The 14,897-nt window shown below is 36.3% G+C and overlaps 1 protein-coding gene and 1 pseudogene across 4 annotated transcripts in view; one reads left to right on the plus strand and one right to left on the minus strand.

Moving 5' to 3' along the window:
* PREPL (prolyl endopeptidase like) overlaps nucleotides 1-14,897 on the plus strand; it is a 57,652-nt gene that overhangs the window by 13,312 nt on the left and 29,443 nt on the right. For 2 of the 4 annotated variants that reach the window (XM_060607283.3, XM_060607257.3), the window contains 4 exons: nucleotides 1,354-1,476; nucleotides 3,154-3,220; nucleotides 3,759-3,965; nucleotides 5,392-5,527. In XM_060607283.3, the coding sequence (XP_060463266.1) occupies nucleotides 1,402-1,476; nucleotides 3,154-3,220; nucleotides 3,759-3,965; nucleotides 5,392-5,527 (485 nt within the window). In that variant the 5' untranslated portion in view covers nucleotides 1,354-1,401. Of the gene's footprint in view, nucleotides 1-777; nucleotides 840-1,353; nucleotides 1,477-3,153; nucleotides 3,221-3,758; nucleotides 3,966-5,391; nucleotides 5,528-14,897 lie in introns of all 4 variants that reach the window. The other 2 variants (XM_060607291.3, XM_060607265.3) reach the window with 2 other exon arrangements.
* On the minus strand, nucleotides 10,206-10,287 carry LOC132672905 (U4 spliceosomal RNA; annotated as a pseudogene).

Genomic DNA, 14,897 nt, shown 5'->3' on the forward strand with positions numbered 1-14,897 from the left:
TAAAAAATAAATGAAAAATAAACATGAGCCTCCAGTATTTGATTTCAAATAATTATTCAGGCATATTAAGTGTATGATTGAAGTAGAGACTGAATGACTTAGACTACCATAACAACAATTGTTCCTAATTGGAATCTCATCCAAATCATAAAGCATCTCGAAAAGTCCAAAAGAAAAACTTAGAAAATGATCATTTTTCCAGTAATTTGTTTTGGTGATATTTCTGTTTTATTCATGTGTTTAATTTTAGATTTTAAACTGTGACATAAATTGTATTTATAGCTTACATTCTCTACAGTGTTGGTAAAGTATCATGGACACACTTGTGCAATAAATACTTACCAGCTGTTAGAGGTCCTTCCCAAAGGCTTAGTGCCCCTCTGGCACAAATCACTGTACAGTTGTCATCTTGGGCAGAAAGCTGACGTTGAAAATCTTGGCTAGAATTCTTTTTGCTTAACCAAAGCAAACCTGTGGAGTTTTGAATTAGTGAACCTTGTTTGTGTGATAACTGAGGTTTCTGCCTTATCCAAATTTTAATAATTCATACGGCATTTACATGCTCACCAGAGGTCACCTAAAGCCATTAGCTTTTCATATATACTTCTGATAAGACACTAAATGCTTCTTTAGCTATAATCTGTATCTCTGCTCGTGTTTATTAATTTTCCATTATTTTTTCTTATTCTTGTATACAGTGAACATACTATTTTTTCCTTAAACTTAAAGAGAAGCTCTTTTTTAAAGTATTAATTACCCTTTTGATCTGATAAACAGTTCTATTTAGGAGATTCCTTATCCCCACAAGAGAAGAAAATTGCAGCTAATAAAGATATAAAGTAAGACACATTTCCTGTAATACTTGCTGTGAATAGAGTAATAGTGAACATTTACTAATAAAGATAATGCCTTCCTCTCCCTTTGAACTGTCCTTCCTTTTAGGAAGTATTATAGTACTTTATAAAACTCAGTAAACAGATTTTTCTATCTCTTACACCTGACTACTAAATGTGTAAATGTCCTTTCCTGCTTAATTTTGTATAAATCTTACAGTATTTCTGAACATTCTTCAGTGCTTCTTAATGCTTCTGCATCTTAAGGACTAAATACGTGTAAATTAATAGTATAGCCATCAGGTGTTCACCTTATTTTATTTGTTTACATCTTTAAATGAAAAAGAGGGGATCGTTTATTGAGGTTAAGAAACATCATTTATGATGAAATACATATTTCATAGGTCTAAACCTAACATTGTAGTACTTGCATGAAAAGTAAGTAAGGACGAGCTCTAAAAAGCAAAGGTTTTTTTCTCTAGTTTGAAATATTATGATCATACCAGTAAACTTTTTCCAGGATTTTCTGCCTATTAAACAAGAAAACAAAGACTCACTTTCAGAAAACATGGATGCATTTGAAAAAGTGAGAACAAAATTAGAAACACAGCCACAAGAAGAATATGAAATCATCAATGCAGAGGTAGGATATCTTACTTTTTTTTTTCCTATATCTCATATTACCAGTCAAGATGCAAATGAAGTACTTTGTTTTTTGGGGTTTTTTTTTTAACTTTTTTTAATGTTTATTTTATTTTTTGAGAGCGAGACAGGGTATAAGTTGGGGAGGAACAGAAAGAAAGGGAGACACAGAATCCAAAGCAGGCTCCGGGGTCTGAGCTGTCAGCGCAGAGCCCGACGTGGGGCTTAACTCACGACCTGTGAGATCATGACCTGAGCTGAAGTCAGATGCTTAACCTACTGAGCCACCGAGACACCCCGCAAATCAAGTGCTTTGTGAATTTAGACATAAACCCACATCAAAATTAGACCTTTTATATATGCTGAAAAACTTAAACAGAGAATAATCAATGTGATTTTTAAAATAAACAAAGGTCAAAGTGAATTTCCAAGCTATTGTGTTAACTCTATTTTTTGGAAACAACCAGTTCTTTTTTAAAATGCTATTAACAATTCCAAGGAGAGGGGCACCTTGGTGGCTCAATTGAGCTAAGCATCTGACAGTTGACTCTTGATTTTGGCTCAGGTCATGACCTCACAATTCTTGAGTTTAACCTCTGCATCAGCACAGAACCCGCTTGGAATTCTCTCTCTCCTTCTCTCTGCCCCCCTGTGCATACGCGTGCACTCTCTCTCTATCCCTCTCAAAGTAAACTTTAAATTAAAAAATAATAATAATTTCAAGGAAAAGTTCATATGAAACCATCATGTTTTTATTATTTGAAAAGTATCTGATTGCCCTGTCTACACTTTTTTTAATAAAAGGAATTCACTTGAAGTAGTATAATACCGCAAAAGCCAAGTATTTGATCTTTTATGGTTACCACAGTCGTAAATATTCAGTTGAAACAGATTGAACATGCATGTTGCAAATTTCCCAATAAGACTGGAAAATAGAACCACAACTTATAAATGAAAATCATATTCATAGGAGAATGGAAATAGCAGTAGGTTAAAAATCAGGAATCCAGATTCAGAATATGCCATTTACTAGCAGGTGATAAATGCATCTTAGGCTACCTGAAATCCTGTCGATCAGTCAGTTGCATTTAATATGTAGGTATTAGACAAGAACACTATTTATATATTGAGTAATAGTCTCTCGATCTCAAATTGTGTATATCTGTCAACCTGGAAGATGCTTTGTGTGAAATCAAATCGAAACCATGGACAGTTGGTAGTGACTGCATACTTAGAGGAAAAGAATCTCAGCAAGTTTTTGACCGGATTTTCAGAGTAGTCTGAGCCATAATTTCTTCATCTGCCTCATTTTGGATTACCTTAAAGCTGCATTCAATCTCTATTAATGGAATCCCACCATAGGGATGTCAGATGCTCCCAAATATACCTAAAGTGATTTATACAGTCATAAGAACCGACATAGATTTTGTTATGCCTTCTCTTTGTTGCCTCCTACATTTATATGTTAGAAACTTCAGTGATTATGAATGTATGAAAACCATATCTTAACCACTGTGTTGTAAAAAGTGATCCATTTTGTTATTTGTTATGTGTTCATCCATAGACTTAAGTAGGTCTACTGAAGATTTCATTTCTTCATTTTAAATGGTCAGATCATTAAACAATTAAATTGTGTTTAAATAATTATTAAATAAATCGTTTGTTTCTTTTTTGTCAGGTGAAGCATGGTGGTTTTGTTTATTATCAAGAAGGTTGCTGCTTGGTTCGTTCCAAAGATGAAGAAGGTACACCACAGTTTTCCCATTTTTATTTTTTAACATACTCTGATTTTTTATATTTCACGTATTTCATAGGAAATTTGGTATTAATTTCTTAAAGGTATAGAAAAAATTTTTTTAGATTATTTCTGCATTTAAAAAAAATAACTAGTTAGTATCTGGGTTTACTTAAGATATAGTTAACAGGTACATCCAAAAGCTTTGGTGGGGAGAATGGAGGTGGGAACCAGCATTTTTTTTAATATCTCCTATATTAGTTCTCTTGAAATAATAACCCTTTAGGTTCTATATGATCTATAAATACTAGACTATATTTATCAAATAATATCACATAGGCTGATGTGTGGAATAACACTGAATAGCATAGGACAATAATAAATAACAAAATGCAGTTTCTATGCAAATAAAGCTGTTATCAAGGCTGAAGGAGGCTGGATTGTATCCTCTTCAAGAAGGGGAATGCTAATTTAAAACATTGAAATACTAAAGATTTTTTTTAACTACATCTTGTGGAGTTATCACTTTCATACTTGTCTTTATGCAGCAGATAATGATAATTACGAAGTTTTATTCAATTTGGAGGAACTTAAATTAGACCAGCCCTTCATTGATTGTATCAGAGTTGCTCCTGATGAAAAATATGTAGCTGCTAAGATAAGAACTGAAGATTCTGAAGCATCTACCTGTATAGTTGTGAAGCTAAGTGATCAGCCTGTAATGGAAGCCTCTTTCCCAAATGTGTCCAGTTTTGGTAAGCCACCAAACAAAACAGTCTTCTGTGTTATGACAACTGTAAGAGAATTGTCAGCACTTTTGAAACGTTTTTACTTGTCCATGTGAGTGAATAAGAAAGTGAATGCCTAATCCTTTTATCCCTATGGACCCAAAGCTTCCTGTGTGTCTCTCATTCAGGAGACCTTGCCTTCCTTAATTATATATCCAAATTCATGTTCATGTTTTTTAAAGTACTACAACCAGAATCCAGGCTGTACAGTTTATTTTGATATATCAATAATTCTTTGCAAATTTATTAACTCAGATACATTTTTGCACATAAGTTGTATCTTAATATGTTACTGAACTTTAATTTTAGGTATCTATTTTTTAAATTTCACGTTATCTTGTCAACTATTAGAGCAAATTGCCCAAGGTCACTACCGAGAAACTTTGGAAGATGTTGAGCTAACTAACTCACTAATAGAATTTGTCATATTTTTACTAGTAGAACCAACTTTAAATTTTCTCTTTTATTGGGGCACCTGGATGGCTCAGTTGGTTAAGCGTACAGCTTCAGCTCCAGTCATGATCTCGCCATTCTGAGTCTGAGCCCCATGTCAGGCTCTTTGTTGAGAGCCTAGAGCCTGTTTCAGATTCTGTGTCTTCTCTCTGCACCTCCTCCCCTCATGCTCGCTCGCTCACCCTCTCTCTCTCTCTCTCTCAAAAATAAGTAAACATGAAAAAATTTTTTTTTAATTTTTTAATTTTACCTTTTATCATTGAGTGATACATATGTTCATAGTTTATCTTCCTTTTTCATTTTCTACTTTAATTTTCCCCATTGTTTAATAACTAAGTGCTTTTGTGGCAAATTGAAATTTTAGTCTAATTGATTCTTAGATTTACAATTTTGCACATTTTAACCTCTTTAAAAATCAAGATCCATATTATACAATGATGTATTACAGTTACTGTCAGCCAGGTGGCAGTCATGATGTAATCGTGTGAAAACTTCCATTGACAGCTTCTGGTAAGATCAAGAAAACTCCAGCATTAAATGTATTAAATGAGATATCCTATGGCTTGAAAGCAGACAGAAAAGAGGCATGAGAGAAAGTGATCTGGTATTTCTTCAGACTTAAAGTTGGGGGTTGTAGATGGAAACAATTCATCCCATGTAAGCTGTGACTCTGAAAATACTAAACATTCAACTCTTATTCAGAAACCTGGGACTGAGAACTGCTCGAAACCTTGGAATTGATGTGGCAGTATTTTATTTTCTGGAAAGCTCTCTGACTTATTTTGGTGACCACGATCAAACCCGTGTTCAATTTACATTTCCAGGGATGAACTTGTGCGTCTCTTTTTTTGAGGAAACTCAAAATTTGAATGCACTGTGCCCTTTTTTTCAACTTCGAGTAGTATGTAATGTATATAAATCTTTAATTATTTTCTTTCAGAATGGGTAAAGGATGAAGAAGAGGAAGATGTTTTATTCTACACCTTCCAGAGGAACCTTCGCTGTCATGATGTGTATCGAGCAACTTTTGGTGATAACAAACGTAATGAACGTTTTTACACAGAAAAGGACCCAAGGTACTAGAACAATGAAATTAAATTTTTTCCTCCAGGGTTTATCTCCAGTTATCTAAAGTGCGGTTCTTGGTTGACATAAGATGTTGATTTCAGCTGGAACCAGGTGTAATAGGGAAGATAAGCATAATCATTCTTTTATTAGTTGTTTGGATTCAAAATTGGAATATGGATCTATTCAAACTCCAGAGTGAACACAAATATACCAGTACACTGCATATGCTAAGTTGCTTACATTCTCTTGGGACCGTGACATATGAGGAGAGTTGTTAAGTCTTTAATCGGGTTGTCATACTGCGTTTCTAGATCTCTTATAAACCGTAGAATATGGTTCTATAAACTAGAATGCCATGGTGTCAATTGCACAGAATTCACTACATTTTATATAGATGATCTTTCATTTAAATTCTATTGCTTTGAGCCACGATGTCCACTGGTGTTTAAATTTTACTCTCTCCAGTATTTTGATAATTGCTTCTTAAAACTAATTCTCTTTGGGGCGCCTGAGTGGCTTAGTCGGTTAAGTGTCTGACTTTGGCTCAGGTCATGATCTTGCAGTTCGTGAGTTCGAGCCCCGCGTCAGGCTCTATGCTGACAGCTCAGAGCCTGGAGCCTGCTTTGGATTCTGTGTCTCCCCCCCCCCCCCCCCCCTGCCCCTCACACTCTGTCTCTGTCTCTCTCTCTCTCAAAAACAAACAAACGTGCATGCATACATACATACATACATACCTACATAAAACTATAAAAGTAATGCTCTTTACTCCTTGTAATCCAGGACTCATGTCTTATACTCAGCAAGCGTGAGAGGAAATGACAGTAAGTTTATCTGGCAAAATCCCATTATTCTTACCCAGATACACTTTTCCAAATGACTTATTAGAAACACATTTTTGCTTGACACCAGGTCCTGTCACCTTATATGTCAGTTAATGGTACAGTTTGGACAGTGTCTGAACAGAAAAAAAAAAAATTTAACACCAAATCTATGTCAGTGAAATTGATACTCAAAACAAGAAAATTAACCCATCATTTCATGAAATGTCAAAACTGACAGGGATGTAATGAAAATCTTGTACAGTCCCCAGTTTATATTGAGAATTTGAGATCTGAAGAAGTTCCATTTTTCCAGCCCATAGAACTAACATTGTTGGCCTCGTGATGCTGTCCTTGCTTTTTTTTTTTTTTTGATGATGATTGTTTTGATGAGAAATTACTAGAACTATTCATATGATTCCACTATTATTTTCTTTTTTTATATAATACTATTGTCAAATTGGTTTCCATACAACACCCAGTGCTCATCCCAACAGGTGCCCTCCTTAATGCCCATCACCTCTCCCCCTCTCCCCCACCCCCCATCAACCCTCACTTTGTTCTCAGTATCCAAGAGTCTCTTATGGTTTGCCTCCCTCCCTCTCTCTAACTTTTTTCCCCTCTTCCCTCCCCCCATGGTCTTCTGTTAAGTTTCTCAAGATCCACATAAATGAGTGAAAGCATATGCTATCTTTCTCTGACTGACTTATTTCACTTAGCATAATACCTTCCAGTTCTATCCACATTGCTGCAAATAACCAGATTTCATTCTTTCTCATTGCCAAATAGTATTCCATTGTGTATATAAACCATATCTTCTTTATTTGTCAGTGGATGGACGGTTAGGCTTTTTCCATAATTTGGCTATTGTTGAAAGTGCTGCTATAAACATTGGGGTACATGTGCCCCTATGCATTAGCACTACTGTATCCCTTGGGTAAATTCCTAGCAGTGCTATTGCTGAGACATAGGGTAGATCTATTTTTAATTTTTTGAGGAACCTCCACAGTTTTCCAGAGCAGCTGCACCAGCTTGCATTCCCACCAACCGTGCAAGAGGATTTCTGTTTCTCCACATCCTCCAGCATCTGTAGTTTCCTGATTTGTTCATTTTAGCCACCTTGACCGGCATGAGGTGGTATCTCAGTGTGGTTTTGATTTGTATTTCCCTGATGAGGAGTGACGTTGAGCATCTTTTCATGTGTCTGTTGGCTATCTGGATGTCTTCTTTGAAAAAGTGTCTATTCATGTCTTCTGCCCATGTCTTCACTGGCTTATTTGTTTTTCAGGTGTGGAGTTTGGTGAGTTCTTCATAGGTTTTGGATACTAGCCCTTTATCCAATATGTCATTTGCAAATATCTTTTCCCATTCTGTCAGTTGCCTTTTAGTTTTGTTGATTGTTTCCTTTGCAGTACAGAAGCTTTTTATCTTGATGAGGTCCCAGTAGTTCATTTCTCCTTTTAACTCCCTTGCCTTTAGAGATGTGTCGAGTAAGAAACTGCTGCAGCTGAGGTCAAAGAGGTTTTTTTCCTGCTTTTTCTTCTAGGGTTTTGATAGTTTTCTGTCTCATATTCAGGTCCTTTATCCATTTTGAGTTTATTTTTGTGTATGCTGTAAGAAAATGGTCTAGTTTCATTCTTCTGTCCAGTTTTCCCAGCATCATTTGTTAAAGAGACTGTCTTTTTTCCATTGGATACTCTTCCCTGCTTTGTCAAAGATTAGTTGGCCATACATCTGTGGATCCAATTCTGGGTTCTCTATTCTATTCCACTGGTCTATGTGTCTGTTTTAGTGCCAGTACCATACTGTCTTGATGATTACAGCTTTGTAGTAGAGGCTAAGGTCTGGGATTGGGATGCCTCCCACTATGGTTTTCTTCTTCAGTATTACTTTAGCTATTTGGAGTCTTTTGTGATACCATACAAATTTTAGAATTGTTCATTCTAGCTTTGAGAAGAATGCTGGTGCAATTTTAATTAGGATTGCATTGAATGTGTAGATTGCTTTGGGTACTATTGACATTTTAACAATATTTATTCTTCCAATCCATGAGCATGGAACGTTTTTCCATTTCTTTGTATCTCCTTTAGTTTTCTTCATAAGCTTTCTATAGTTTTCAGCATATAGATCTTTTACATCTTTGGTTAGCTTTATCCCTAGGTATCTTACACTTCTTGGTGCAGTTGTGAATGGTATCAGTTTCTTTATTTGTCTTTATGTTGCTTCATTATTGGTGTATAAAAATGCAGCCAATTTCTATACATTGATTTTGTACTCTGACTTTGCTGAATTCATGTATCAGTTCTAGCAGACTTCTGGTGGAGTCTGTCAGGTTTTCCATGTAGAGTATCATGTAGTCTGCGAAAAATGGAAGTTTGACTTCTTTGCCAATTTTGATGCTTTTAATTTCATTTTGTTGTCTGATTGCTGATGGTAGGACTTCCAACACCATGTTAAGCAACAGTGGTGATAGTGGACGTCCCTGTTGTGTTCCTGATCTCAGGGGGAAAGCTCTCAGTTTTTCCCCATGGAGGATGATGTTAGCTGTGGGCTTTTCATAAATGGCTTTTGTGATGTTTAAGTATGTTCCTCTATCCCAGCTTTCTTGAGGGTTTTTATTAAGAAAGGATGCTGTATTTTGTCAAATGCTTTTTCTGCATCTATTGACAGGATGCTATGGTTCTTTTATTAATGTGATGTATCACGTTGATTGATTTGCGAATATTGAACCAGCCCTGCATCCCAGGAATGAATCCCACTTGATCATCGTGAAGAATTCTTTTTATATGCTGTTGAATTCGATTTGCTACTATCTTGTTGAGAATTTTTGCATCCATATTCATCAGGGATATTGGCCTGTAGTTCTCTTTTTTTTGCTGGGTCTCTGTCTGGTTTGGGAATCAAAGTAATGCTGGCTTCATAGAATGAGTCTGGAAGTTTTCCTTCTATTTCTGTTTTTTGGAACAGCTTGAGAAAGATAGGTATTAACCGCTTTAAATGTCTGGTAGAACTCCCCAGGGAAGCCATCTGGTCCAGGACTCTTATTTGTTGGGAGATTTTTGATAACTGATTCAATTTCTTCACTAGTTATGGGTCTGTTGAAATTTTCCATTTCCCCGTTTGAGTTTTGGTAGTGTGTGGGTGTTTAGGAATTTGTCCATTTCTTCCAGGTTGTCCAGTTTGTTGGCATACAATTTTTCATAGTATTCCCTGATAATTGCTTGTATTTCTGAGGGATTGGTTGTAATAAATCCATTTTCATTTGTGATTTTATCTATTTGGGTCCTCTCTCTTTTCTTTTTGAGAAGCATGGCTAGCGGTTTGTCAATTTTGTTTATTTTTTCAAAAAACCAACTCTTGGTTGCATTGATCTGTTTTTTTGGATTCTATATTATTTCTGCTCTGATCTTTATTATTTCTCATCTTCTGCTGGGTTTGGGGTGTCTTTGCTGTTCTGCTTCTAGTTCTTTTAGGTATGCTGTTAGATTTTATATTTGGGATTTTTCTTGTTTCTTGAGATAGGCCTGGATTACAATGTATTTTCCTCTTAGAACTGCCTTTGCTGCATCCCAAAGGGTTTGGATTGTTGTATTTTCATTTTCATTTGTTTCCATATATTTTTTAATTTCTTCTCTAATTGCCTGGTTGACCCATTAATTCTTTAGTGGGATGTTCCTTAACCTCCATACTTTTGGAGGTTTTCCAGACTTTTCCTATGGTTGATTTCAAGTTTCATAGCATTGTGATCTGAAAGTGTGCATGGTATGATCTCAGTTCTTTTGTATTTATTGAGGGCTATTTTGTGATGCAGTATGTGATCTGTCTTGGAGAATGTCCCATGTGCACTCAAGAAGAAAGTATATTCTGCTGCTTTGGGAAAAGTTTTCAATTAGCAATAATCACACCTTGGATAAACCTCATTGGCTATGATACTGCCACTGCGCAAAGCTTATTCTGCTGCTTTGGGATGTAGAGTTCTAAATATATCTGTCAAGTCCATCTGGTCCAATGTATCGTTCAGAGCCATTGTTTCTTTATTGATTCTGTGTCTAGAGCATCTGTCCATTGCTGTAAGTGGAGTATTAAAATCCTCTGCAATTATCACATTCTTATCAATAAGATTGCTTATGCTTGTGATTAATTGTTTTATATATTTGGGTGCTTCCGAATTCAGTGCATACACATTCATAATTGTTAGCTCTTCCTGATGGAGAGACCCTGTAATTATTATATAATGCCCTTCTTCATCTCTTGTTACAGCCTTTAATTTAAAGTCTAGTTTGTCTGATAGAAGTATTCTATTTTCTTCTTTGTTATTTTTGTTTGTTTGTTTGATTTTTAGTTTAGTTAGCACGAGTGGGAGAAGGGGCCGAGAAAGGAAGAGGGGGAATCCCAAGCAGGCTCTGCACTATCAGTACAGGTCCCACATGAGGCTTGATCTCATGAACCGTGAGATCATGACCTGAACTGACATCAAGAGATGTTTAACCGACAGAGCCACCCAAGTGTCCCTGTGATTTTATATGTCATTTGTTAAGGCTATCTTTTGGGGAGATCACAGTTTAAGGTAGTAATTTATTATATCAATAACTTGTGATTACAAACTGTTTGCCATCTTGTGAATAAAGCTCAAAATTAACACAATGAGCTATACCCTGGAATGAGATACTCACTTGCCATATATCGTTATCATCCTAATTTCTAAGATTAAGTAGAAACTTATTTGGCTTGTAGCATGCTTTTCTGCCCCATAAGGAACTAACCAATTATGGTTAAGCCTAATTTGACATTCAGAACCCTGATCTACAATACAAACTAGTTTGTAGATTCTTGACACTTTATAATGCCCAAATCCAGAGGGGAAGACCAAAAGGGAAAAGCAGAATACCTGAAGAGAAATGGAGTAAAGGTCTTCAAAGAACTTCTAAAACACAGAGCTGCTTTTTTACTATGTTTGCTCTGATCCTCAGGTTTCAGTTTTCTGTTCTCATAAGTAAAGTTCACCAAAGCATGTATTTACCTGCCCCTCTGGGCCCAGTTTTGGAGACCTGATTTTTTTTTTCCTTAATTTTTTTTTTTAATGTTTACTTATTTTTGAGACAGAGAGAGACAGAGCATGAACGGGGGAGGGGCAGAGAGAGAGGGAGACACAGAATCGGAAGGAGGCTCCAGGCTCTGAGCCATCAGCCCAGAACCCGACGCGGGGCTCGAACTCACGGACCACGAGATCGTGACCTGAGCTGAAGTCGGACGCTTAACCGACTGAGCCACCCAGGCGCCCCTTTCCTTAATTTTTGTAAATGTCTATTTATTTTTGAGAGGAAGACAGAGACAGAGCATGAGCGGGGAGGGGCAGAGAGAGAGGGTGACACAGAATCTAAAGCAGGCTCCAGGCTCTGAGCTGTCAGCACAGAGCCTGATGCAGGGCTCCCAACTCACAAACTGTGAGAATATGACCTGAGCCAAAGTCGGATGCCCAACCAAGCCACCCAGGTGCCCCATGGGTACCTAAATTTTAAAGATGTGCTATTATAAATGTGCCTAAAAAGAACCCTTACCAACCAGGTTCTTCATCTGCTTTGTTTGCAGTGCTTTGGTAAATTTGGTTGTTCAAAGGTAGTTTTCTATTTCGATGGTAGAGAGCCTCTGAAAGTCATGTTCAAGGAAGATGCCTCTGCTATTCTTAAAGATCGATACATTTTGAATATTTATTCTTCCATTTTATTTTATTTTTTAATGTTTATTTATTTTTGAGAGAGAGCACGCAAGGACAGGAGGGGCAGAAAGGGAGGGAAACACAGAATCCGAAACAGGCTCCAGGCTCTGAGCTGTCAGCACAGAGCCCAATGCAGGGCTCGAACTCACAAACCGTAGGATCGTGACCTGAGCCAAAGTCAGATGCTTAACCAACTGAGACACCCAGACATCCCTAATTCTTCCATTTTCAAATACTTCCGGAACCATTTAATTCACAAATTCTGGGAAGAACAGAATTATATAGATTCTAAAGGAAAAGATCTGAACCAAATTAAGAGACCTGCTTTTCAAGTCACTGAAAAACAGCACCTCCCTCACAACCACCAAAAACACAACTGGTACAGATGCTATTCACTTACACAACGCATAGTGTGGTTCTGTCACTAGCAGCCAGAACGGGGCTAAATTAGAAAAGCCTGGGAGGTTACTGAAAAGGCCTTGTCATTGAAGACCAGGGGTTCAAACCCCAAAGAACCCAGGGAGGCCGTCTCAGGGTAACTTGATTATATTAAGCTGCACCAAACACTTGACATCTTAGAAATTTCAAGTAAAGGGAATTTTAGAGGTATACCTTTAACTTCATTTAGAATTAGCCTTTTGAAAATAAAGACAGTTAATGATTTACCTGAAATCATACAGTTCATTAAAAAAAAAAAAAAAACCAGACACCTGCATCTTCTAGCACTTGACACTGCTCTCCTTCACAATAGAACCTAAATTCTTGTGGGAGAAATGGAATTAGCCTGGAATGGCCCCTTTTCCTCTATGTGGCAGATGGTTCTAGTTTTATTTTTTTCCACAGATTGTTTGATCTTGGATAAGCCATTTCTTGTTCAGTTTCAGTATCCTTGGTAATACTTAGGTAATGCTTTAGGATTTGGATAATGACATTGACATATTGATTCCAAAAGTCTTTCTGGGTGTAGTTTGTGTTTCTGTGTTTCTTTCATATTTTGGAGTATACCTATCTTTATATATATTTACTCAAATTAAAAATCAATGCAGATCATTGCAAACCCCTCACTTACATATCCAGTAATACTGCAGAATGAGAAGTTGTAGTTTGCTACCCATGCAAGGGTAATGGTTGCAACGATTGTAATTAATAATAAGAAAAAAAAGACACATTTGATTATTAAAACTGAAATTGATTTTGTGCATTACACCATGGTTCCTACATGTAAACTCTATAAAGACAACCTAGAATTGCTAGATAATGAACAAAGACCGAATCATTTCCACCTTTTCATCTTTACTGATGAGTAGGGTACCAGGCCTGTATCATTGCCATTCATCTATGCCTATTAGTTAAATGGTACACTTAGGTCAGTTTCTGTCTTTCAAGCTAAAACCCTAAACCAGTGATGGCTGTGAGTACCTTTTAACCATTGAATTCTTAGCAGGATATAGCAGAATTTAAAGTATGTGTTGCTTTGTGTTAAGTATAGCATAACATATAAACTTGTCAAATCACTTTGTTGTATACCTGAAACTGACATAACATTGTGTGTCACCTGTGCTCAGAAAAAAAGAATATATTGCTGCTGAATTATAAATTAAAACTAATGTAAAAATGTATTACTCCACTGGGTGAAAAAAGTGAATATATAGTATGATGTCAACTTATTTTTCAAAGTAAGCATGATTATTTTCCTAATCAGAGGTAAAGGATATATTAAGTTTAAAAGATATGTATCAATTGGGGGCCCCTGTGTAGCTCAGTCAGTTGAGCATCTGACTCTTGATTTCAGGTCAGGTCATGATCCCACAGTCATGGGATCAAGCCACATATCAGGCACTGCACTGAGCGTGGAGCCTGCTTGAGACTCTCTCTCTTTCTCCCTCTCCCCCTCTCCCGCATTTGCACACTCTCTTTCTAAAATAACAATTAAAAATTTTATAATAAATATGAATTGAATGGGAAAACAGATTGCCCTTAGTTCTTTACATTCCTTGTCTTCTCTCTCTTTCTGAATTGAAAGTTATTTGGTATCATTCTAGAGCTTTTTTTGTCAATGCACATGTGCATTTTTTTTTAAGATTTACTTTTTTCAGCTTTATTAAAATGTGATTGACATATATATATATATATATATATATATATATATATAACATGTTAAGTTTAAGACGTATGTGGTGATTTGGTACATATACCTGTTACAAAATGAATAACAAAAGAAGTTTAGTTAATATCTCAATCACCTCACAAATTACCACTTTTTTGTGTGTATGGTGGTAACATTTAAAATATACTGTCGAGGCAGCTTTCAAGTATGTTAATACTGTATTGTTAACTATAGTCATCATGCTGGGCACCCGATCCTCAAAGCTTGTTCATCTTATATAACTGAAAGTATGTACCCTTTTTCCATTATGTCCCCATTTCACTCAGCTCTCATCCCCTGACAACCACCATTCTACTACTCTGTTTCTGTAAGTTTGGCTTTTATAGATTCCACATGTAAATGATATCATACAGTATTAGTCTTTTTCCATCTGACTTACTAGCAGAATGCCCTCAAGTTGCATCCTCGTTTTTACAAATGGCAGGATTTCTCTTTTTTTGTGGCTGAACAATATTCCAGTGTGTGTGTGTGTATTCTTTATTTACTCATCAGTGGACATGTATGTTGTTTCTGTATCTTGGCTGTTGTTCATACTACAGTGAACTTGGGAGTGCAGATGTCCCTTTGTGATCCAGATCCCACTTCCTATAGATATGTGCTCAGAAGTAGAATCGTTGAATCATATGGTAGTTCCTTTTTTAATTTTTTGAGGACCCTACATTTTTTTGTCCATAATA

This window comes from Panthera onca, chromosome A3, assembly GCF_046562875.1.
Source record: "Panthera onca isolate mPanOnc1 chromosome A3, mPanOnc1 haplotype 2, whole genome shotgun sequence".
In the NCBI taxonomy this organism is placed as follows: domain Eukaryota; kingdom Metazoa; phylum Chordata; class Mammalia; order Carnivora; family Felidae; genus Panthera; species Panthera onca.